Source organism: Ovis aries, chromosome 9 (assembly GCF_016772045.2).
Source record: "Ovis aries strain OAR_USU_Benz2616 breed Rambouillet chromosome 9, ARS-UI_Ramb_v3.0, whole genome shotgun sequence".
Taxonomy (NCBI): Eukaryota; Metazoa; Chordata; class Mammalia; order Artiodactyla; family Bovidae; genus Ovis; species Ovis aries.
Genome location: NC_056062.1, coordinates 86,308,959 through 86,334,606, shown reverse-complemented (window position 1 = coordinate 86,334,606; position 25,648 = coordinate 86,308,959). Strand labels below are relative to the sequence as shown.

The 25,648-nt window shown below is 38.7% G+C and overlaps 1 protein-coding gene across 1 annotated transcript in view; it reads right to left on the bottom strand.

The window, feature by feature from the left end:
- The window catches only part of PIP4P2 (phosphatidylinositol-4,5-bisphosphate 4-phosphatase 2), an 87,112-nt gene that overhangs the window by 38,803 nt on the left and 22,661 nt on the right, over window positions 1-25,648 (bottom strand). Inside the window, exons 2-4 of the mRNA XM_027973240.3 lie at window positions 14,322-14,470; window positions 6,079-6,185; window positions 4,696-4,819 (exon numbers count right to left, since the gene is read on the bottom strand). Coding sequence (XP_027829041.1) covers window positions 4,696-4,819; window positions 6,079-6,185; window positions 14,322-14,470 — 380 coding nt within the window. The remainder of the gene's footprint in view (window positions 1-4,695; window positions 4,820-6,078; window positions 6,186-14,321; window positions 14,471-25,648) is intronic.

The following is a 25,648-nucleotide window of genomic DNA, read 5'->3' as shown; positions in this document are numbered from 1 at the left end:
AGACGCAATTAAACTCTCTGCTGGTTAGTTGTCTTAAGAAACGTCTTTATGTTCATGGAGAACTAGTCTGTAATGCTTTTATTCTTCTGGAAAATTATTTTCTAAACAAAGTCCCCCAAAACAGTAGTCTGGTGAGATAATCCCCTCAAAACTGTTTCGACATCTTAATATGTTTATACATACTACATAAAACTTCCTCTTGGATCTTAATATTATTTAATTATTTATAAGAAATTAAGTTTAATTAAATTGTAATAATTATTATTTAGTGGTTTAACATTATTTAATTATTATTATTTTAACATATTGTATACTAAAAGTGCTAAAGAATATACCTATAAAAATTCTGCTTAATTTTTTTATCCTAGCAATTCCTTATAATCTTGGAACTCTTTACTCACATAATACTTATTATTATCCTGTAAAATGAGCATTCTGATGACTATGCTTTGGAAAACACAAATTTAGCTTTTCTCAACACTATGCACTGTTCCAGACAGGCTGTTAAATGAATACTGTGAATTGTGTGAATTTCTAGTAAATATAATTTTAGCATTATGGCAGTGATATTATATTACATCTTATTATATTATTTGTTATAAATGAAAAATATCATTGAGGACACAGTCCATTATACTTTCAACCCATGGGAATGATTTTCTCTTAGGTCTCAGTATTCCAGTAAAAGTTGCTATGTGAACTTTCCAGAAAACATCACAAATATCTTGTAATAGATTATGTTTTCCTCTTTTAATTAACTATAGAAAGCACACCACTAAAATTCAGTCAAATTTTAACAACTGCCCAGGACTGAATATTACGCATACTTATATTCTTATATATGACTTCATCATATTTCTGCCCTATTTTTCATCTCCTTGATTTTGCATGTTTTATTTTTCAAAGCTACTGGACTTTGTAACTTGTTTCAGTTGCTTATGGGCCTTGTAAACCAAGGCTGAAACAAGGTATGGAATAAGTCGATGAATTATCCTATTAGATGAAAGTTTGAAGGACAAAGACTACTACAAAGAACCTAAGATTACTTGTATTGGCATAATAATAATGATGAGGTGAAGTTCTCAAGTGAGAATGGAGAGTTTATTCTTTGTAACCCTCAGCATCTCTCATTAGTCTGAAACTCTCAAAGGTAATAGCCACCCTAAAGGTATGTACTGTGTTCTCTTAATCACACAAAACTCTGTTTTCAGGAAATTTTGAAATCATCTTTAAATACCATGGGTGTTAATCCAAAACACCCTTTCCTGCCAAAGACATAAAATTTTTAAGTCATAATTACTATGCTAATAAGATTCACGTGCTTGCACTGAATGTTAAGTAAGTTACAAGTTCATTTCTGGCTTACATAAAACTTAGTGACTTTCTTCTGAGGGGAAAATATTTAAACCCCAAATTTTTTAGGCATAAATGTATAAAGTAATGTCATATACATCTATCTAACCTCTTAACTTAGATCATTCTCTAGAGTTCATTTCTAGATGATTCCAAAAGTTAAATATAAAGCTTTGTAACAGTTGTGTTTAATTTTATTTTTGTCTCGTTCCCTTATCTATCCTAGTATCAATTTGGCTAATTCTCTCTGAAATTCTTTACGCTATTCATAACCACTGTCATCATTTTTCTGAATAATAAAGCCTAAATATCTTATTTCTTCAGACTTGCCCATATGCAATAAATTATATACATAACATCCACAAATACATTTTAATTATAAATCTCTGCTTTAGCTTTCCATTACTCTTAAGATAATGTCACTTCAACTAGCCTAGATGCTTCTATATATACACTAAGAACATTCTGTATTTCCCTGCTGTAGCCTAAATGCTGCTGCTGCTGCTGCTGCTAAGTCGCTTCAGTCGTGTCCGACTCTGTGAGACCCCATAGACGGCAGCCCACCAGGCTCCCCATGTCCTTCTCCAATGCATGAAAGTGAGACTTGAAAGTGAAGTCGCTCAGTCGTGTCCGACTCCTAGTGATCCCATGGACTGTAGCCCACCAGGCTCCTCTGTCCATGGGATTTTCCAGCACATAATTCTTGTTTTAACTGTCTTTCTCCTGCTATTATTGGAAAATCCCATGAGGGCAGGGACTGCACTTTCCTGTTTCCCAAGCATGTAACCCAGTGTCTGGTACACACTCAATATTTATTTTTGAACAACTGAAGTCAGCTCACTTATAATGTGGTTTATAAGGATTATCCATGTCAAGGATTTGGATAATCCAAGGAAGAACTATGGATGGAGGTTTGGGACATTGTACAGAAGGTGGTGATCAAAACCATCCCCAAGAAAAAGAAATGCAAAAAGGCTAAATGGCTGTCTGAGGAGGCCTTATAAGTAGCTGAGAAAAGAAGAGAAGCAAAAGGCAAAGGAGAAAGGGAAAGATAAACCCATCTGAATGCAGAGTTCCAAAGAATAGCAAGGAGAGATAAGAAAGCCTTCTTCAGGGATCAGTGCAAAGAAATAGAGGAAAACAATAGAATGGGAAAGACTAGAGATCTCTTCAGGAAAATTAGAGATACCAACATTTCATGCAAAGATGGGCACAATAAAGGACAGAAATGGTATGGACCTAACAGAAGCAGAAGATATTAAGAAGAAGTGGCAAGAATACACAGAATAACTGTACAGAAAATATCTTCATGATCCAGATAACCACCATAGTGTGATCACTCAACCAGAGCCAGACATCTTGGAGTATGAAGTCAAGTGGGCCTTAGGAAGCATCACTATGAACAAAGCTACAGGAGGTGATAGAATTCCAGTTGAGCTATTTCAAATCCTGAAAGATGATGCTGTGAAAGTGCTGCACTCAATATGCCAGCAAATTTGGAAAACTCAGCAGTGGCCACAGGACTGGAAGAGATCAGTTTTCATTCCAATCCCTAAGAAAGGCAATGCCAAAGAATGCTCAAACTACCGCACAATTACTCATCTCACATGCTAGTAAAGTAATGCTCAAAATTCTCCAAGCCAGGCTTCAACAGTACATGTACCAAGAATTTACAGATGTTCAAGCTGGATTTAGAAAAGGCAGAGGAACCAGAGATCAAATTGCCAACATCCACTGGATCATAGAAAAAGCAAGAGAATTTCAGAAAAACATCGACTTCTGCTTCATTGACTACATTAAAGTCTTTAACTGTGTGGATCACAACAAACTATGCAAAATTATTAAAGAGATGGGAATACCAGAGCATATTACCTGCCTCCTATGAAACCTGTATGCAGGTCAAGAAGCAATAGTTAGAACTGGACATGGAACAACAGACTGATTTAAAATGCGGAGAGAAATACATTAAGGCTGTATATTGTCACCCTACTTATTTAACTTATATGCATAGTACATCATGCAAAATTCAGGGCTGGATGAAGCACAAGCTGGAATCAAGATTGCTGGAAGAAATATCGGTAACCTCAGATATGCAGATGACACCACCTTATGGCAGAAAGTGAAGAGGAGCTAAAGAGCCTCTTGATGAAGGTGAAAGAAGAGGGTGAAAAAGCTGGCTTAAAACTCAACATTCAAAAAAAAGAAGATCATGGCATCTGGTCCTGTCACTTCATGGCAAATAGATTTGGAAACAATGGAAAGAGGACAGACTTTATTTTCTTGGGCTCCAAAATCACTGAAGATGGTAAGTGCAGCCATGAAATTAAAAGACACTTGCTCCTTGGAAGAAAAGCTATGAGAAACTTTAGCATATTAAAAAGCAGAGACATTACTTAACCAATAAAGGTCCATATAGTCAAAGCTATGGTTTTTCCATTAGTCATGTACAGAGGTGAGAGTTGGATCATAAAGAAGGCTGAGTTTCAAAGAATTGATGCTTCTGATCTGTGGTGTTGGAGAAGACTCTTGAGAGTCACTTGGACTGCAAGGAGATCCAACGAGTACATCCTAAAGGAAATCAATACTGAATGCTCATTGGAGGGACTGATGCTGAAGCTGAAACTTCAATAATACTTTGGGCACCTAATGTGAAGAACTGATGCATTTGAAAAGACCCTGATGCTGGGAAAGATTGAAGGCAGGAGGAGAAGGGGACAACAGAGGATGAGATAGTTAGATTGCATCACTGACTCAATGAATGTGAGTTTGAGCAAGCTCAGGGCATTGGTGATGGACAGGGAAGCCTGGCATGCTGCAGTCCATGGGATTGCAAAGAGTTGGACTGAGAGACTGAACTGAAGTGAACTGAGTTTATTCCCTTAACTCCAAGTTTCATATTTAAAAATCAGAAAAATTTTGATAAATTATAATAAGAATATTTCTTGAATCTAGAATCAAGCAAGGCCACTGCATGAGGCTGTACGTTCTGTGCTCTACTAAGGAGGTGAGTGTAGGAGGTAGATTCAATCGCTCACTAAGCCAAGATACCCAAGTTGCTCTGTCTAGAGGACAAGGTGCTTGTTTATTATTGGTCTATCCAGAGAGGCCCTTTTTGCAAATGAATGAGTCAGAGGATGCACCTTATATGCAATTTACAAATAATGCAGTATATTATTAACTGAAGTTCTGATTAACTATCTTTCTTTAAAAAAGTCTTTATTTTAATCCTTTGGTCAATTTGCACTTGGACCAAACTATAAGACTACAAACAGTGGTCAAATCTGTGTGATCATGACCTACATTGAACAGACTGATGTCTCTGACAGATGTCTTGTTACATACCAGGAACGTGTTTCCACAGTGCCCACACACGACCCTTGTTCCTTCTGGTTGGACTGGCAATGCAGGTTGAGCGGGCTGCTCTTCAGAAATAAGCATTACTGGGCCAAGGTTAATTATGCGTCTACTGTGGAAAGAAAAAGGGAAAACCTTATTATCCCACAAATGGAGAGAGGGCAAAACCTACAATATAGGGCCCAAACATGTGATACAGCATTGAAAATAAGATACTCTTGCTTTATAAATTAAGTGAATTAAGTTTCAGCTTTTAGGGCCCAAATCATAGAAAATAGCAATAGTCAATATTTTAAAAGTAACAAAATAAGATGGAATTGGACCTTAGGAACCATTTAACTGCTCCATATAATTTCAAATCTAATTATTCCTCATCTTACCTTATCTTATCCTATCTAGGAAGATAACTTGAGTTTGATAAAAGACTAAAGAAGTTAAAATATTCTAAATTAACATTTATATGTGTGCCGTGAAGATACCAAAGTGCTGAGTCAAACCAAATTTTTCTGGGTAGGCTGGTACTTCTTAATATCTATTTAATAAGAGTTGGACAGAAAAGAAAATGGTAGGCTCCTTTCCTTTCTTTTTCCCCAGTTACCATTAGATAGGGTTTTAACTGACTAACATTCAAAATGACAGAAATCACAGGGAAAAAATACAGTTAAGGTTTTGATATACTCCTGTTTGGGCACTCCATATGGCATTTGGCAGGGGCGAATAACTATAGAATTTATTTAAGTGGATTATACTTAGCAAAGGACTTCCCTGGTGGCTCAGATGGTAAAGCGTCTGTCTACAACACAGGAGACCCGGGTTCGATCCCTGGGTCAGGAAGATCTCCTGGAGAAGGAAATGGCAACCCACTCTAGTATCCTTGCCTAGAAAATCTCATGGATGGAGGAGCCTGGTGGGCCACAGTCCATGGGGTCGCAAAGAGTCAGACACGACTGAGCAACTTGACTCACTCACTTATACTTAGCAAAGACTAGTGTATTAACATGTGGTAAAGTGCACAATGATTACTAAAACACTCCCAAATTAAGATGAAATATGTCAAAGATTCAAAGACAAACTAATCAGTTATTCTTAGTTAAATATAATGAGTCACTGATTTATTACAGTGCATTAAATAGTTATATAACATCAAGATAACTTGAATTGTTCATTCAAGAATTTTGGTTTATGAATACTTGCAACCATTAATTTCAAACTAAGCAGTATCACTCCTTTAACAAAGAACAAATATTGAAGGTCTTATAATTACTTTGAGGATAAAGACTCTGTTTAGAACAAACCCTGCCACACAATGAATCTTTAATAAGGACTTGTCAAATGAACAAATGAATGGATAGATGAATCTTTATGTCTTACCAGTTGGGTCTTGGACATCCTATTCGCCGTGATGTGTCCTTACAAATGAGGAGACAATTACAAGGGCATCTAACGTATTTCTTCCCTGTTGGGGGATTTTTGATTGGCTAGGTAAGAGAAGAAAATACAAACAAAGCGAATTAACTGAAGTACAGATTGCCAAAGCTTGCTTGTGTATAAAGAGGAAATGAATCCTAAAAATCTGAAGCTGCACATAGTGCTACCAAAGTACAAATTAAGGAAAATTACATCATAAATGATGTATTTTATTGAAATATAGTTGATTTGCAGCATTGTGTTAACTTCTACTATACAGCCAAGTGACTTGGTCATACATATATATATTCTTTTTCATATTCTATTCCATCATGATTTGTTGATGGAATGTTTCATATTCTATTCCATCATGGTTTATTGACAGAATAGTGAATATAGTCCCTTGTGTTACACAGTAGTGCCGGAGTCCAGCTCCAGCAGCCAGGGAATCAGCCTGAAGAGATAAGCGGTGTCGGTGGAGAATGATGCAGCCTCTGACTCAAGGTGTGGGATGGTATGTTTATTTCAAGCATCAGGTCTTCGTTTATACTTTGACAAAAGCATTAGGTCAGAGGTTTTACATTTTCAGCTCCCCCTCACCCAGATTTATTGTCTCCTTGTTGCTCTTCAAACAGAGTTCCTGCTTCAGCGATTCTCTCAGAATCATGTTTACTTGTGATTACATTGTAACTCAGGCTTATGTCTGGGCTGCATATCACATTCCTCAGTTTATTTCTTATCTTTCTAAATCCTGCTTGCCCCTAGTATCTTAAGCTCTCTGTCTCCTAAAAAGGCTGCTGCTGCTGCTGCTGCTAAGTCACTTCAGTCATGTCCAGCTCTGTGCGACCCCATAGACAGCAGCCCACCAGGCTCCTCCGTCCCTGGGATTCTCCAGGCAAGAACACTGGAGTGGGTTGCCATTTCCTTCTCCAATGCATGAAAGCGAAAAGTCAAAGTGAAGTTGCTCAGTCATGTCCGACCCTCAGAGACCCCATGGACTGCAGCCTTCCAGGCTCCTCTGTCCATGGGATTTTCCAGGCAAGAGTACTGGAGTGAGATGCCATAGCCAAGCTATTCTTAATTATTCCTAAACCGTAAGCTCAGCAAACTTCCTTTGCCATAAAAATTCCACTCACAAACAGGTCTCAGATAACAATCCTTCCCATGGCCTCAAGCTGCGGCCTACATGCTCATCCTGGAACATTGTTTGTAAAGATCCTTGAACAAATGTCAATGGTTACTTTATAGATTATTTTCTGGGCACAACTGCAGAAGGCTTTGTGCTTTTTCATGCTTCTCTCAAGAACAATAAGCACCTCAACATTCTTTCCAGCTAACTCAACCGAAGAAAGGAAAGAACAAGTCAGAATCACAAGACCTAACTCCTTCATCCCGGGACCACACCTGCAAAAGAGGGGGTTGGGGCCGTGCCTCCATTTTGTCAGTAATGCGGCTCCCGACACGGTAGTGCCTTGTTGTGTATCCATCATATATATCAGCGGTCCCCATCCTTTTTGGTATCAGGGACTCGTTTTGTGAAAGACAATTTTTCCATGGACTGGGGGCTAGGGGTTGGGAAGGGTGCAGTGCCAGTTGTTTCAGAGGTGTTACATTCATTATCCTGCTGCTGATCTGACAAGAGGTGGAATTCAGGCAATAATGTGAGCGATGGAGAGCAGCTGCAAATATAGATGGAGCTTTGCTCACTGTGCCGTACTCACCTCCTGCAGCATGGCCCAGTTCCTGACAGGCCACAGACCAGCACCAGCCCATGGCCCAGGGGCTGGGGACGCTGGGGACCCCTGCTAGGTCTAAAAGTTCACATCTGCTAGTCCCAACCTCCCAGTCCTTCCCTTCCAACCCCCTGCACTTTGACAAGCACAAGTCTGTCCTCAATGTCTGTGAGTCTGTCTCTGCTTTGCAGGTGGTTTCATTTGTATCATGACTTAGACTCGCCCCATGTAAATGGCATCATATGGTGTTTGCCTTTGTCTTTCTGACTTGGTCTAGACATATAGATATCTCACATCTTCTGTATCCATCCGTCCGTCAGTGGACGTTTAGGCTGTTTCCATGTCTTGGCTATAGTAAATACTGCTGCTATTCTACCTTTCCAATTTAGATGTATGACTAGATACATGCCCAAGAGTAGAACTGTTTGATCATATGGCAACTCTGATTTTAGGTTTTTTGAGGAACCTCCCACACTCTTTTCTGTAGTGGCTGCACCAGTTTCCATTCCCACCAACAGTGCATGCTGTTGCTGCAGCTAAGTCGCTTCAGTCGCGTCCAACTCTGTGCAACTGCATAGACGGCAGCCCACCAGGCTCCTCTGTCCCTGAGATTCTCCAGGCAAGAACACCGGAGTGGGCTGCCATTTCCTTCTCCAACGCATGAAAGTAAAAAGTGAAAATGAAGTCGCTCAGTCATGTCCAACTCTTTGCGACCCCATGGACTGCAGCCCACCAGGCTCCTCTGTCCATGGGATTTTCCAGGCAAGAGCACTGGAGTGGGTGGCCATTATCTTCTCTAAACAGTGCATGAAGGTCCCTTTTTCTCCACACCCTCTCCAGCAATTATTATTTGTAGTCTTTTTAATAATGGCCATTCTGACAGGTGTGAAGTGGTACCTCATCGTAGTTTTGATGTGTATTTCTCTAATAATTAGTGATGAATCATGAGTGATTTTAAATAGCTCAAGTATTTGGAAACACTCTATAAAATTTGGGGGACTGCAGAGATTGAATTATGAAGGGCATGCTTCAAAATTAGTTTGTATTGGCCTGGAATTGTTTTCCATTTGAAGTTCACAAGACAGGATCATCAAACCTGCCTGGCCAAGGGTTTTCGCACATGTTCAGGGAAAGCAAGCTCAAGAAGAATAGCAGGGAAAGAGGAGCCTATCACAAATTTGAAACTTATTACAGCTCTTAATCCAAGTATTTCTTCACAGTAAATTTAAAAGCTAGACTAAGTAGCACTAAAGAAAACACTCCTTTCATTACAAGGATGAAAGCTTGTTAAAGTAAATAAGCTATGGTGCAGTGAGAGGAACAGAACACCACTCCTGCGGCATACTTGCCAAAGATGTATAACCTGAACCTAATCATGAGAGAGCACCAGACAGACCCGAACAAGGAACATTCTACAGAATATCTTACTTGTACTCTTCAAAATTGTCAAGGCAATGGAAGACAAAGACTAAATTTCAGATTAAGGAAGATTAAAGAAACATGATAACCAAATGCAATATATAATTTATATATATATTTATATTTTTAAATAACATTAAATATATTTATATTTATATATTATATAACATATTAAATGTATTTAAATTTTGAAAATAATTTTTAATTGACTTCTGGATCCGATTTTCTTTTTTCACTGAAACAACTGGGCAAACATGAATTAACTTGGGACATTCCCAGCAGTCCAATGGCTAAGACTCTGCATTCTCAATGCACAGAGCTGGGATTTGATAACTGGCCAGGGAGCTAGATCCCACAAGCACAACTAAAGGTCCTGTGTGCTACAACTAAGACCCAGCACAGCCAAATAAATAAATAAAGGTAAATATTTAAAAAATCATGAAGTCAAAAGATTAGATAACAGTATTATATCAATGTTAATTTCTGATTTTATAACTTACTATAATTATATAAGTGAACACTCTTTTTATTTTTTTAAAGAAATTCACATTAGAATATTTAGGGGTTGAAATGCACCATGTCCACAATTACCTTAAAAGGTTCTGAAAAAATTATTTATTTATTTGGAGAGAGAAAGGTACTTTGTAAAATATCAATATTTACAGAATGTGGGTAAAGAGCCTACCCTATGGGAATTCTCCATACTATGTACTATTATTTTTCTAGCTTTCTATAAGTCTGCAACATGTTTTTTTTTTTTAAGATTTAAAAATTTTAGGTAAATAACCTTGGTAGAAATATGTATAAGTTAGCAATAAGTCAACTGTAATTTATTAAACTATATTATAATAGAATCTGACAATCTAAAATATCCAGAATATATTGCTATACAATATAAAGTATCAAGAACCAGAATCTGTGTTAATTTCTCTAAATTCATATTTACCATTAAGTAAACATGTTGACAGAGCTTCCCTGGTGGCTCAGACAGTAAACAATCTCCCTGCAATGCAGGAGATTCGGGTTCTATCCTGGACTGAACCAGGGGTTCTCCATGGGTTGGGAAGATCCCCTGGAGAAGGCAATGGCAACCCACTCTAGTATTCTTGCCTAGAGAATTCCATGGACAGAGGAGCCTGGTGGGACATGGCTGAGCAACGACTGACTGACAATGGAATATTACCCAGCCATGAAAAGAGTAAATAATGCCATACACAGCTACACGGATGGCCCTAGACATTATCACACTAAGTGAAATGTCAGGCAAAAAAAAGGCCCATATCATACATTACTGCTTGTACATGGAATCTGAAAAAAATTATACAAATGAAGTTATATGCAAAATATAAATAGACCCACAGACGTAGAAAACAAACTAATGGTCACCAAAGTGGAAAAGGTGGACGAATGAAGGATAAATTAGGAGTTTGGGATTAAATACACATACACACCATATATAAAACAGATAACCAATGAATACCAACTGTATAGCACAGAGACACTCAATATTTTATAATAACCTATAAGGTAAATGAAGATGAAAAATTATATATATATATATATATATACACATATATATATGAATCACTTTGCTATACACTTCAAAGTATCTCAGCTGGTAAAGAATTCACCTGCAATACAGGAGACCCCGGTTTGATTCCTGGGTCAGAAGATCTGCTGGAGAAGGGATAGGCTACCCACTCCAGTATTCTTGGGCTTCCCAGGTGGCTCAGCTGGTGAAGAGTCCACCTGCCATTAGGGAGACCTGGGTTTGACCCCTGGGTTGGTAAGATCTCCTGGAGAAGGGAAAGGCTACCCACTTCAGTATTGTGGCCTGGAGAATTCCATGGACTGTACAGTCAGTCTATGGGGTCGCAAATAGTCAGACACGACTGAGCGACTTTCACTTTCACTTTCAAACTAACACAACATTGTAAATCATACTTCAGTAAAAAAAAAAAAAAACTGCAACGTAAAGTAACAAGTTCTGAGGCAGAAACTGTAGCAAGCTATTCAGAAGATCTAGCTAAGCTAATTAATGAAAGCAGCTACACTCAACAACATAGTTTCAACATATTTTCTTCTTCCCTATACAGGAAAAACATGTCATCTGGGATCTTCATAGACAAAAAGGAGAAAATAGTGCCCGGTTTCAAAGTTTCAAAGCACAGGCTGACTCTCTTGTTAGGGGCTAATGCAGCTGGTGTCTAAGTCGAAGCCAATGCTTTCATTTACCGTTCTGAAAATCCTAGGGCCCTTAAAGAATTATGCTAAAACTGCACTGCCACTAGAACAAAGTCTGGATGACAGCACATCTATTTACAGAACGGTTTACTGAACATTTTAAGTCCACTGTTGATACCTACAGCTGAAAAAAAAAATTCCTTTCAAAATATTACCTCCTATGGATAATGTAGCTGGTCACCCAAGAGCTCTTATGGAGGTGTACAATAAAATTGTTTTTCATGCTTGCTAACACAACATCCATTCTGCAGTCCATGGATCAAGAAGCAATTTCGACTTTCAAGTTTCATTTTTTAAGAAATAGATTTTATAAGGCTACAGCTGCCAGAGATAGTGAGTCCCTGGATAGATGTGTCACTGTGGATTTAACCAACAGTCTAAATCTGGTTCTCTGAAGTGATGAGTTCATATAGGACCAATAAAATTTGGCTATAATAAGCTACTTCTGGACATAAAGAAAATTGGGCTGGAATTTTTATATGATTTGTTGTTGTTCAGTCACTCAGGCGTGTCTGACTGTTTGTGACCCCTTGGACTGCAGCACGCCAGGCTTCCCTGTCTTTTACTATCTCCCAGAGCTTGCTCAAATTCATGTCCATTAAGTTGATGATGCCATCCAATCATCTCATCCTCTGTCATCCCCTTCTCCTCCTACCTTCAATCTTTCCCAGCATCAGGGTCTTTCCCAATAAGTCAGCTCTTAGCATCAGGTGGCCAAAATATTGGAGTTTAGGTTTTAGCATCAGTCCTTCCAATGAAAATTCAGAGCTGATTTCCTTTAGGATTGACTGGTTTGATCCCCTTATTGTCCTAGAGACTCTCAAGAGTTTTCTCCAGCACCACAGTTCAAAAGCACCAATTCTTTGTTGCTCAGACTTCTTTATGGTCCAACTCTCACCTCCTTACATGAATACTGGAAAAACCATAGCTTTGACTAGAGGGACCTTTGTAGGCAAAGTGATGTGTCTGCTTTATTAAATATGCTGTCTAGGTTTCTCATAGTTTTTCTTCCAAGGAGCAAGTGTCTTAATTTCATGGCTGCAGTCACCATCCACAGTAATTTTGGAGTCCAAGAAAATCAAGTCTGTCACTGTTTCCATTTCTCCCCCATCTATTTACTATGAAGTGATGGGACCAGATGCCATGATCTTAGTTTTTTGAATGGTGAGTTTTAAGCCAGCTTTCTCACTCGCCTCTTTCACTTTTATCAAGAGGTTCTTTAATTCCTCTTTGCTTTCTCTCATTAAGATGGTAAGGGATCTGCCTGCAATGCAGGTAGACCCGGGTTTGATCCTTGGGTTGGAAAGATTTCCTAGAGAAGGGAATGGCAGCCCACTCCAGTATTTTTGCCTGGAGTATTTTGTGGACAGAGGAGCCTGGCGGGCTATAGTCCTTGAGGTGGCAAAGAGCTGGACACGACTGAGCAACTAACACTTTACATGATTACTACTCCTAATAAATAAAGAAACGTAAATAATTGTGAATATTCTAGAGAAAATGAATAGTATTTCATTAGATTGCCTTGCATGGAATTAGTAATATTACAAGGGAGGAAAATAAGGTGGGAAAAAAGAACCCAGAACTTTAAGGAATGCTCTCAGGCTTCCTAGGTAGCACTAGTGATAAAGAACCTGCCTGCCAATGCAGGAGAGGTAAGGGATGCGGGTTCAGACCCTGGGTTGGGGAGATCCCCTGGAGGAGGGCATGGCAACCCACTCCAGTATTCTTGCCTGGAGAATCCCACAGACAGAGGAGCCTGGCAGGCAACAGTCCATAGGCTTCTCTGGAAAGAGTCAGACACAAGTCAAGTGACTTAGCATGTACGTACATTTAAGTGTTCAACTGAAAAAAGAAAATAGCTAGTTTTGTAGGTATGATTTATTTATACAATAAAGTTCCTTAAATGATATCCCTTATAAAAATGAAATATATTGCTTCATGACTGAAGGTTTTATCTTATGACTTTTCCATAAAACGTATAAAGTCCCCCATATTAATCTTTCATGGTTCTTAGAGACACAATAATCATTGGTTGACTTTTTAAAGACTTTTTCTAAGGAGAAAAAAATGCAAATGCCAAAAATAAAATTATTAATTAATTTCAAATTTTGAGAGATTGAAAATTTAAAACTAAAGCCTAACCATGAAAGCAGAAATATATTTAATTTAACCAGTATACACTTGACCAGTTTATTATTTACAATCTTAAAAATCTTACTTAAAATTTAGTTGCTCTTTCCAAAGTTCAGGGGAAAAAAATGCCCTTCAATTTTTAAAAATATTTCACTAAATTAATATCAAAAAATGGAATAATATACAAGCTGTTAATAATCACTTCAACACAAATGTCAGTAACAAACTCACAGTCACAAAATCCCAGAAAAACTATATCCTACAGGTGTGAACAAATTTAAATACTTTTCCACATAAGAAGTACAAAGTCCACATTTATAGGGAACTTCAGTATATTTCATTTTTGTAAAAATCAGAATAGATTCAGTTGCAATGTGGATAACACTGAAGATAATTATAAGCGATTGTTCACATTCAGCCTCATTTTCGAAAATAAAGAGCCAAATGGCATTACAGTTAAATAATTCCTCATGAAATTTTCATAACGGAGTTAAACACTGGAGGCATCTTTGTATGATAAAAGAGAAACAGCTAGAGAGAAGAAAGAAACGTAAAAAAAAAAATGGCCATTTCTGTAACCAGCCCACATCTACTTTTAAGTAACATTATTGACACACTTTTTTCGGGAGAAGATTTTAAATAATAATTTGGGCTATATTAATGAAAATCCCCACTTACCGTAGCTTCATTGCAAACTGTGCACTTAACCACATGCTGGTGAAGCTTGCCATCCAAATTGATGAGAGACTGGCACACCCGGCAGTTTATGACTGGAATTCCGCTGGCATCTGGGCTGACAATGGCTGTATACGGAGGTGGGAGTTCCGCTGAAAAGACAGTAGCCACTTAGTCAGAGTCTCAGAGCTATCACGACTGATTTGAGCCTACGAGCAATAGAAGTGAAGCAGGAAACTATTAATAAATATCTCCGGTTCTTTATGTTTTTAAAGCTGGCCAACATTATATAGTTTCAGAACAGAAACACACAGAACTATATCGTAAAGTAGAATAATTCCTGACTCCTAAAATCCAAATCACACTTACCTAGGTTCACACCTTTTATTAGCCTATACTCAAAACATCCACTCCATTCCTATGTGCAAATGCCTGGAGTTTATAATAGGAAAGTGATGATTTATGCCTAAAGTAAAAAATCTTACACTAATGATCTGACTCCTATGAAACAGAAATAGTCTATGAGGACAGAGTTTTAAAATCACTTATACATATGCATTAATTGTGTAGTTGCTGAGCTCTGTTTATACTAGAACCAGTGGAATAACTGCTGAGTATGACAAGAACAAAACAGGGGTTTCGTGGCAGTCAAGAAGAGATAAAAATGAACTTAGGAAAACTAAACTTATCAACAGGGAACATGTTCTAATTTAATGGAACTATGCTAGATGCAGACAAAAACAAGAATGAAGTCAATTCAACAATTTTTGTCTCAAACTTTCACCTAACATTAAAATTCTAGGAAATGTTTCAAAGTATTTATGGGTTACCTGGGATTTAGTAGAAATGCTGCAAGAAAAAAAATGGGTTAACAGATGAAAAGCAGAAAAATGATGATATTTATGAATATAAACACACAGAAGATATTTTGTTCTTACTACTTTGTGTGTGTTTGAAAATTCCCAGAATACAAAGATACACAAGCACACACATACAAACTTACATGCACACACACAGACACACTGTTTTCTGAGAGTCCTTACACTGACTGATTGGGTGATTGGGTAAAGGATAGAAGCCCAACTTCAGAACTGTGTTCCTCAACCAGAAGTATTATTTGTTACAAAAGTCAGAGGAAAGGAAATTACATATACTATACCAGGATGGAATTTCTACACGGGACTTGCCTAACCTCATTGTGTGGCTATCTTAATTACAGGCATAGGAGGCCCTTTCAAGGCAAGGTCTTGTCACAGGCCACCTATAAAAGGCTCAATACATGATTGAATCCCCATTAAAGAGAACTGATACATGATTGAATACATGATTGAATCCCCATTAAAGAGAACCGATAGGTTCAGAGGCTTCTGTGACACTATAAATACAATCACAGTAGCTAATCATGAAAAGAGATATTTTTGAAATAGAGATTTTTCTCTCCACTGGATTAGATTCTGAACTCTGTGATACTTTGAGCTGATAGAACTGAGTTAGAGAAAAGTACATTATGGTATGTTCTGCTAAGTACTAAGTCACTTCAGTCATGTCCAACTCTGTGTGACCCCATAGATGGCAGCCCACCAGGCTCCCCCATCCCTAGGATTCTCCAGGCAAAGTGGGTTGCCATTTCCTTCTCCAATGGAATGTTCAAAATACCACATATTACCACCTGGCATGCTTGGGGTATATCATGGAGATATTTTTTGACTTAAAAAGGATTAGCAACAAGTAATATTCATTCAAATATTCATAATAAGCCAAATTTCTGCAGTAGCCAAGGCTCTGAAAGAGGCCACATTGGAAATGATAATATGCATACATCTCTGGGAGGCTTATATCAGAATGCTGCCAAATACTGATCTTAAAAAGAAGCTATAGATATCTAAGTTATAAAAATAGTTTAAAATCCTTGGAAGAATTTAAGGCTGATACACAGTGACCTGTAATGTATTAATCAAGAAGAAAAAATAGGTTAAAGGATCAATGTGTCAGCAGTACATTTGAGCCCTTGCAATTTGCAGATTACTTTATCAGAATTCAATAAAGAAAGTATTGTCCTGGCAAAGAGAATACACACCTTACTAGAAATTCAAGGCACACTGCCTGGTATGCAACAATAAACATTGTTTTACTATTACCAATAGCATTATTAATAAAAGCTGCTTCTTTTGCCTTGAGGATGAGGGGGAAAGGCCACATATTAAAGCCACAAATAAGAATGGTAAAATCCATCCATTTCAGCAGGCAAAAGTTTTGCTCAATGGAATCTCCTAAAGATTTCAATGGTTGATCTTCTGAAGCATTTGAAGTCTATCAGAACCAACAAAATCCTGTGAACTCTTCCTTTAAGATTTGTACTACATAATTTTTACCCTGTAAAAAAAGAAAAGCTTTCAATGACAAAAATATGCTCAAACCTTCTGGAGGTTTGGGAAATTGAAGGAGTGGGTACAGAATGAGTGAGGATGAGAAGTCTAACGGGACTTATGGGAGAGACTAAAGCCTCCACGAGGCCAGGGCCATATCTGACTTGCTCAGGTCAGATTCAGTGCTTGTCACAGTGCCTGGTCTGTGGCAGATGCTCACTACACATTTATGGAATGAATGGTAGGTGAATAAGTGAATCACTGAAATTGAATGGACTCATCTATTTCTCTTGGGAAAATGACACTAAGTATATTACTACCACTCTCCTTAAACAGGAGCTGGGATCCTAGCACCGGAGCACAGCTTAACTGTGAAAAAGGTTTTCTCCTATATGTAGACTAACCTCTCTAAAACATGCACTGAGACAGGGAAGGGATTAGGAGACACTGGCCTGGTTTGCCAGATACGTCCAATCAATCCAAGAGATCAATAGAATAACAGATGTTACAGCCTAATTGCTCCACTAAACAGTGCTTTCAGGCCTACCGATTCAATTTTCTGTCCGTTATTTCAGCCCTAAACTGATTTAGAGATGTATCTTGTAATTTTATCTCAAGGAAACCTTCACCTACAACTACAACTCCTCTTGAAAAGGACTTGTAGTTCTAGAAATTTGTTTCACAGTCTGTAAACCTGCAGTAATTAGCAACTTAGATGGTTCATTTTATTTCTTTTAGCTTTAAAGCAGCCAACAGATCACCACTATTATATCTATTTTAAATGTTTGCCCTGGATAGAAAGTCCGCTGTAATCTCAGAATGTGGGATCATTGGATATTAAGAGACACAAAAGTTCTTCTTTTTGGAAGAGTCTTACTTGTTATTTAAACAATGATCATTTTTTCTATGGAGGTTGTCTATGTGAAAAATCTTTTTCCTCCATGTGAACAGTATTTCTTAGAGCAGTAGTCTTCAGACCTGAAACCATCCCCAACAAAGTTCCAGAATTATACAATGTTAGAAATTTATGCAATCTTAGTCTAATACATAGCCTAATTTATTCACTTTATGGAAGATAAAACTGAAGCCCTAAAATTCTAACTTGTGGATAGACTTTTATACAACACTTCAGCAAAACCAAGAGCTGACTCTTCCCCAGAGGTCTCTCCAAGATGAAACCTGCCTCTCTTAATGAATAATGATTTAATATATGGAAAAGACGTAAGGACTAGTTAAAGGGGATTAGGGGGATAAGAAAGAATATTTAGGGAAAATGAAAATTAGAATATAATATGAATAAACAATTAGTTCATGATAAAAATTTCATAGAAAAACAGACTCAATAAAATAATATAGACCACAAGGCAGACATAATGGTCTTCCTTAAAGCACTCCAAAAGAGCCATTATTATTCTGTAAACCCAAAGTGATCAAATTACACTTTCCCATCATAAACAATGACCTGAAATTTATCTATTTCATGCCAAATAAGTCCCTCTTTCCAGCTAAGTCATTCTGGTATAATAATCCATACTTCAGTTTTTACCAGATGTACCCAGATACAGCATTTTAAAGGTTGATAATGTTTTGCTGGAGAACTCTGGTCTTTATTACCTCAGTTATCCCTTTATAAGTCTCTGCAATGACAATATTGTCCAGTTTAATTCACTTACTTCACTAATATATTCTTTATATGCAGTCGTTCAGGCTCTTGACAAAGATATTGTATCCGAATTGAAAAGTGATATCAGATTAAACTAAGAGATATTTTATAACACTATGATTAAAAAGTATAAAGAACCAGCCAGTAAGGAAAACTCTGGCTTTCTCTTCTCCATAGGATCTTTGTAAAGAGTACAGATAGGGACACGGTACACCCAGGTGCTATGGATATATACTTCCTGTGTAAAATGTCTCCAGTCCAGCTCAACACAAAGAGAAGACTACCTTCTGTTCCTACCCTCTCTGAAACCAAAGGAATAAGATTATTCCAAGAGACTCCTTGGTTCTTCTGGAACCATTATACCCTCAGAAGGATCCATCTGGCTAAAGCCAGTTTGCAAGGTAAATGAGCTAGCTATTAGGTTACCAACTCTCAGCTCCAGAGTCACATTCTACGCTTTGTCATACTGGAATGAAAACTCTGCAAACCACATTTTTTCTTTGCCAGTTGTCTGCAGGTTATATTCTGTTAATAGGAGGTGATGAAACAGAACCTGCAAGGTTAAAGAAAACAGAAGGGACTTGCAGCGCATTCCCAGGTATATAAAGTCTTTCTCCAGAGCTCAGAGGCATCAGTACCAGCTGGTTGGCGCCTCTTGGAAGTCATGTTTCAATTATGTTCTACTAAATTACTAAATTTTTTTTAATTTATTTTTTAATTGGAGGAAAACTGCTTTACAACATTGTGTTCGTTCTTGCTATACAACAATGCAAATCAGTCATAATTATATATATATATACACCCCCCATCTGTCCCAGCTCCAGACAGGGCTCCCTGTGTCATATAGCAGCTTCTCACTAGCTATCTGTTTCACACATGATCGTGTATATATGTCAATGCTATTTTCCCAATTTGCCCCATCCTCTGCTTTTCTTGCTGCAAGATCATTCTCTAATCTGTCTCCATTTCTTGCATGCAAATAGGTTCAACAGTACTCTATTTCTAGATTCTACATATATGTTTTAACATACATTATTTGTTTTTTGTTCTTTATGATTCATTTCACCCTAGGTTCATCCACCTCTCTAGAACAGACTCAAATTTGTTCCATTTTGTTGGACCTTTGCCAACAAAGGTCCGTCTAGTCAAGGCTTTGGTTTTTCCAGTGGTCATGTATGGATATGAAAGTTGGACTGTGAAGAAAGCTGAGTGCTTAAGAATTGATGCTTTTGAACTGTGGCGTTAGAGAAGACTCTTGCGACTCTTGGACTGCAAGGAGATCCAACCAGTCCATCCTAAAGAAGATCAGTCCTGGGTGTTCATTGGAAAGACTGATGCTGAGGCTGAAACTCCAATACTTTGGCCACCTCATGCGAAGAGTTTACTCATTGGAAAAAACCCTGATGCTGGGAGGGATTGGGGACAGGAGGAGAAGGGGATGACAGAGGATGAGATAGCTGGATGGCATCACCGACTCGATGCACTTGAGTTTGGGTGAACTCCGGGAGTTGGTGATGGACAGGGAAGACTGGCATGCTGCTGGGAGCCAGCATGAGGAATCCCGCCCGTGGCAAAGGTCATGAGGAAGGAAGCCAGACATACGCAAAGGCGTGATCTGGCTTCAGGGGTTCCCCCTGGGTTTTCCTGAACATCTACCCCCCCAAAACCAGTCTGCCTGCCTTATTGTACTGTGCTTTCCTCTCTTCTGCCTCTAAAAGGAATTAACTTAGGGCTCCAGTTAACCGTCTCCTGCATATAAAAAGAATGTCTCGGTTTAACCCCTCTGATAGCTTTCTAACTTACCTGACCAGTCTGCCCGGACTTTACAACTTGTGAATTGTTTACAGCCCCCCAACCGCGAGAGGCACAAAGCTTAAAGCATCTTAAAGATACAGAGCCTTTTCTAAAGAGCTAAAAATTATACTGATGACGGGTTTCACTGTTGAGTCAATGACTGCTTCCAGGCCTCCATATCCTTTATCTTTTAGGCACCTGGGAGGATATTAATCAATGTAATCGGGATATAGAAAAAGGAATAGAGTAGTTTTGATGTTAGCAACACTAGACTTTTGAGTTAATTACTTTTCTCTTTGTTATAAATCACTGTACTCCTTTTCCTTTTTATAAATTATTGTGTCCTTGCGATGTAAGAATGTAACTTTATTTAGTGCTTTCTGAGAGTGGCACCAGACTTTGGGAAGAACAACACAAATAAGTTCTCTGGTTGACAGACCCTTATCAGAAAAGGGCCATAAAATGTTAAGTGCCCTTCTGGCCAGAAGATGATGTAAATCACCTAAGACTTGTGTATACAACTAGGTATGCAGAGAGAAAGCCTGGTCTTGAGAAGAGAGAATTATGCTGATGCTGCATAATTTTGTATTATCCATTGATCTCTATGTACAATCGAAAGTATAAAAGGCCTTTCCAGACAGTAGAGGATGGGCCAGTCACTGGAAAGACTGGTTTCCCCCGTGTCTTCTTTTCTTACTCTATTTTCAGGCTGAATTCCCATCTGGGGTGTGGAGGCTCTCCGAGTCTACTTACTTGCCCTGGCTTCTAAGACCCACGTGAGAGGGAGCCTAAGGTGGGACACCCTCCACTGTTCAAGTGGGCACCAGTGGCCTAATGTAGACAGTGTAAGTTCCTTGTCTGGAACTTTATTGGTTTTCCATGTAAACCAAGTTATTCAGCATCTTTTCTCCACTAAATTTCCTACTATACTATTCTTTCCTAGTCTCTCTTTTGTATTTCTAAATAAGTAAGTTTTTCCTCGCCTACTCCGTCTCCCCTTCAAATTACCCTGGATCCACCAGGGCAGGACCCTGGCAGCATGCTGCGATTCATGGGGTTGCAAAGAGCTGGACATGACTGAGTGACTGAACTGAACTGAACTGATGGCTGAGCAATATTCCAATCCTCTTCATCCATTCATCTGTTGATGGACATCTAGGCTGATTCCATGTCCTGGCTCTTGTAAATAGTGCTGAAATGAACACTGGGGCACATGTGTCTTTTTGAATTGTGGTTTTCTCAAGGTATATGTGCAGTAGTAGGATTGCTTGGTGATATGGTAGATTTATTCTTAAGGTTTTTTTTCTTCTTTTTTTTTTTTGGAATCTCCATACTTTCTCCACAATGTCTATATAAGTTTGCATTTCCACCAACAGTGCAGGAGGGTTCTCCACATCTTCTCCAGCATTTATTATTTGTAGAATTTTTAATGATGGCCATTCTGATTGGTGTGAGGTGATATCTGATTTTAGTTTCGACTTCCATTTCTCTTCCAAAGAGTGATCTTGTGCATCATTTCATGCGTTTATTGGCCCTCTATAAGTCTTCCATGGAGAAATGGCTGTTAGGTTGTCTGCCAATTTTTTTTATTTTTTGTTTTTCTGATATTGAGCTGCATGCATGCATATTTTGTATATATTTGGGGGATTAATCCATTGCCAGTGGCTTTGTTTACAATTATTTTCTCCCAATCTGAAGTTGTGTTTTCACCTTATTTATAGTCCCCTTTGCTGTCTCAAAGCTTTTAAGTATAATTAGGTCCCATTTGTTTATCTTTGTTATTATTTCCACTACTCTAGGAGGTGGGTCAGATAGGATCCTGCTGTGATTTATGTCAAAGAGTATCAGTTCAGTTCAGTCACTAAGTCACGTCCAACTCCTTGCGACCCCATGGACTGCAGCATGCCAGGCCTCCCTGTCCATCACCAACTTCCAGAGTTTACTCAAACTCATGTCCATTGAGTCGGTGATGCCATCCAACCATCTCATCCTCTGTAATCCCCTTCTCCTCCCACCCTCAATCTTTCCCAGCATCAGGGTCTTTTCAAATACCCATGTTTTCTTCTAAGAGCTTCATGTGCTGGTTTAGTTGCTCAGTCATGTCCAACTCTTGCAACCCCATGGACTGTAGTCTGCCAGGCTCCTCTGTCTAGGATTTCCCAGGCAAGAATACTGGACTGGGTTACCATTTCCTTCTCCAGGGGATCTCTCTGGCCCAGGTATTGAACCCAGGTTTTATACTTTATGGTATCACATTTAAGTTGTTAATCCAGTTTGAGTTTATACACCATATACATATATTTGTATATGGTGTTAGGAAATATTCTAATTTCACTGTTTTACATGTAGCTCTTCAGTGTTCCCAGTGCCACTTACTGAAGAGGCTATCTTTTCTCCACTATATATTCTTGCATCTTTTCTCAAAGATAAGGTACACACATATTTGTGGGTTTATCTCTAGGTTATGTATATTTTTTCATCGGTCCATATTTCTGTTTTTGTGCTGACGGACCTTAGTCCGCAAAGTAATGTCTCTGCTTTTGAATATACTATCTAGGTTGGTCATAACTTTTCTTCCAAGGAGTAAGCGTCTTTTAGTTTCATGGCTGCAGTCACCATCTGCAGTGATTTTGGAGCGCCCCAAAATAAAGTCTGACACTGTTTCCCCATCTATTTCCCATGAAGTGATGGGACCGGGTGCCATGATCTTCGTTTTCTGAATGTTGAGCTTTAAGCCAACTTTTTCACTCTCCTCTTTCACTTTCATCAAGAGGCTTTTTAGCTCCTCTTCACTTTCTGCCATAAGGGTGGTGTCATCTGCATATCTGAGGTTATTGATATTTCTCCTGGCAATCTTGATTCCAGCTCGTGCTTCTTCAAGGCTATGGTTTTTCCTGTGGTCATGTATGGATGTGAGAGTTGCACTGTGAAGAAGGCTGAGGGCCGAAGAATTGATGCTTTTGAACCATGGTGTTGGAGAAGACTCTTGAGAGTCCCTCGGACTGCAAGGAGATCCAACCAGTCCATTCTGAAGGAGATCAGCCCTGGGATTTCTTTTGGAAAGAATGATGCTAAAGCTGAAGCTCCAGTACTTTGGCCACCTCATGCAAAGAGCTGACTCATTGGAAAAGACCCTGATGCTGGGAGGGATTGGAGGCAGGAGGAGAAGGGGACGACTGAGGATAAGATGGCTGGATGGCATCACGGACTTGATGGACATGAGTCTGAGTGAACTCTGGGAGTTGGTGATGGACAAGGAGGCCTGGCGTGCGGCAGTTCATGGGGTCGCAAAGAGTAGGACACGACTGAGCGACTGAACTGAACTGAACTGAACTGAACCGTACTGCCTTGACGACTGTAGCTTTGTCATAGAGTCTGAAGTCAGGTTGATTCCTCCAATCTGTTTTCCTTTCAGAAAGATTGCTTTGGCTATTTGGGGTCTTTTGTGATTCCACACAAATTGTGAAGTTTTTTGTTCTAGTTCTATGAAAACACCATTGATAATTTGATAGGGATTGCATTCAATATGCAGATTGCTTTAGGCAGTATAGTCATTTTCACAATATTGCTTCTTCCAACCTAAGAACATGTTATATCTCTCCATCTGTTTGAGTTATATTTTATTTCTTTTAACAGTGTCTTATAGTTTTCTGCATACAGGTCTTTTGTCTCTTTATGTAGGTTTATTCTGAGATATTTTATTCTTTTTGTTACAATGATGAATGGGATTCTTTCCTTACTTTCCCTTTCTGATTTTTCAATGTTACTGTTTAAGATTACAAGGGGTTTCTGTGTATTAATTTTATATCCTGAGCCTTTGCTGTATTCATTGATTTGTTCTAGTAATTTTCTGGTGGCGTCTCTAGGGTTTTCAACGTATAGTATCATGTCAGTGGCAAACAGTGACAGCTATATTTTTCTTCTCCAATCTGAATTCTTTTATTTCTTTTTCTTCTCTGATTGCTGTGGCTAGGAATTTCAAAACCATGTGGAATAATAGTGGGGAAAGTAGGAACCTTTGTCCTGTTCCTGATCTTAGCGGAAATGATTTCAGTTTGTAACCACTGAGAATAATGTTTGCAGTAGGTTTGTTGTATATGGCCTTTATCATATTGAGGTAATTCCTTCTATGCTGATTTTCTAGAGGGTTGTTTTTTTTTTTTAATCACAAATGAACATTGAATTCTGTTGAAAGTTTCTCTGCATCGATTGAGATGGCCATACGGTTTTTGTCTCTCAGTCTGTTAATATGCAGTGTCACACTGATTGACTTTGGTTTATTGAAAATCCTTGCATCCCTGGGAATAACCCCGCTTGAGCATGCTGTATGAGCCTTTTCACATGTTGTTAAATTCGATTTGCTAGAATTTTGTTCAGGATTCTTACATCTGTGTTCATCAGTGATACTAGATGATAAGTTTATTGTTTGTGATATCTTGATCTGGTTTTGCTATCAGGGTGATGGTGGCCTCATAGAATGAGTTTGGAGTTTTCTTCCATCTGTAATTTTTTGGAAGAGTTTGAGCAGGAATGGTATTCAGTTCAGTCGCTCAGTCGTGTCCGACTCTTTGCGACCCCATGAATCGCAGCACGCCAGGCCTCCCTGTCCATCACCAACTCCCAGAATTTACTCATACTCATGTCCATTGAGTCGGTGATGCCATCCAGCCATCTCATCCTCTGTCGTTCCCTTCTCCTCCTGCCTCCAATCCCTCCCAGCATCAGGGTCTTTTCCAATGAGTCAACTCTTCGCATGAGGTGGCCAAAGTACTGGAGTTTCAGCTTTAGTATCAGTGCTTCCAATGAACATCTAGGACTGATCTCCTTTAGGATGGACTGGTTGGATCTCCTTGCAGTCCAAGGGACTCTCAAGAGCCTTCTCCAACATCACAGTTCAAAAGCATCAATTCTTCGGTGCTCAGCTTTCTTCACAGTCCAACTCTCACAGCCATACATGACTACTGGAAAAACCATAGCCTTGACTAGATGGACCTTTGTTGACAAAGTAATGCGTCTGCTTTTTAATATGCTATCTAGGTTGGTCATAACTTTCCTTCCGAGGAGTAAGCATCTTCTAATGTCATGGCTGCAGTCACCATCTGCAGTGATTTTGGAGCCCCCCAAAATAAAGTCTGACACTGTTTCCACTGTTTCTCCATCTATTTCCCATGAAGTGATGGGACCAGATGCCATGATCTTCATTTTCTGAATGTTGAGCTTTAAGCCAACCTATTTACTCTCCTCTTTCACTTTCATCAAGAGGCTTTTTAGTTCTTCTTCACTTTCTGCCATAAGGGTAGTGTCATCTGCATATCTGAGGTTACTGATATTTCTCCTGGCAATCTTGATTCCAGCTTGTACTTCTTCCAGCCCAGCATGTCTCATGATGTACTCTGCATATAAGTTAAATAAGCAGGGTGACAATATACAGCCTTGACGTACTCTTTTTCCTATTTGGAATCAGTCTGTTGTTCCATGTCCAGTTCTAACTGTTGCTTCCTGACCTG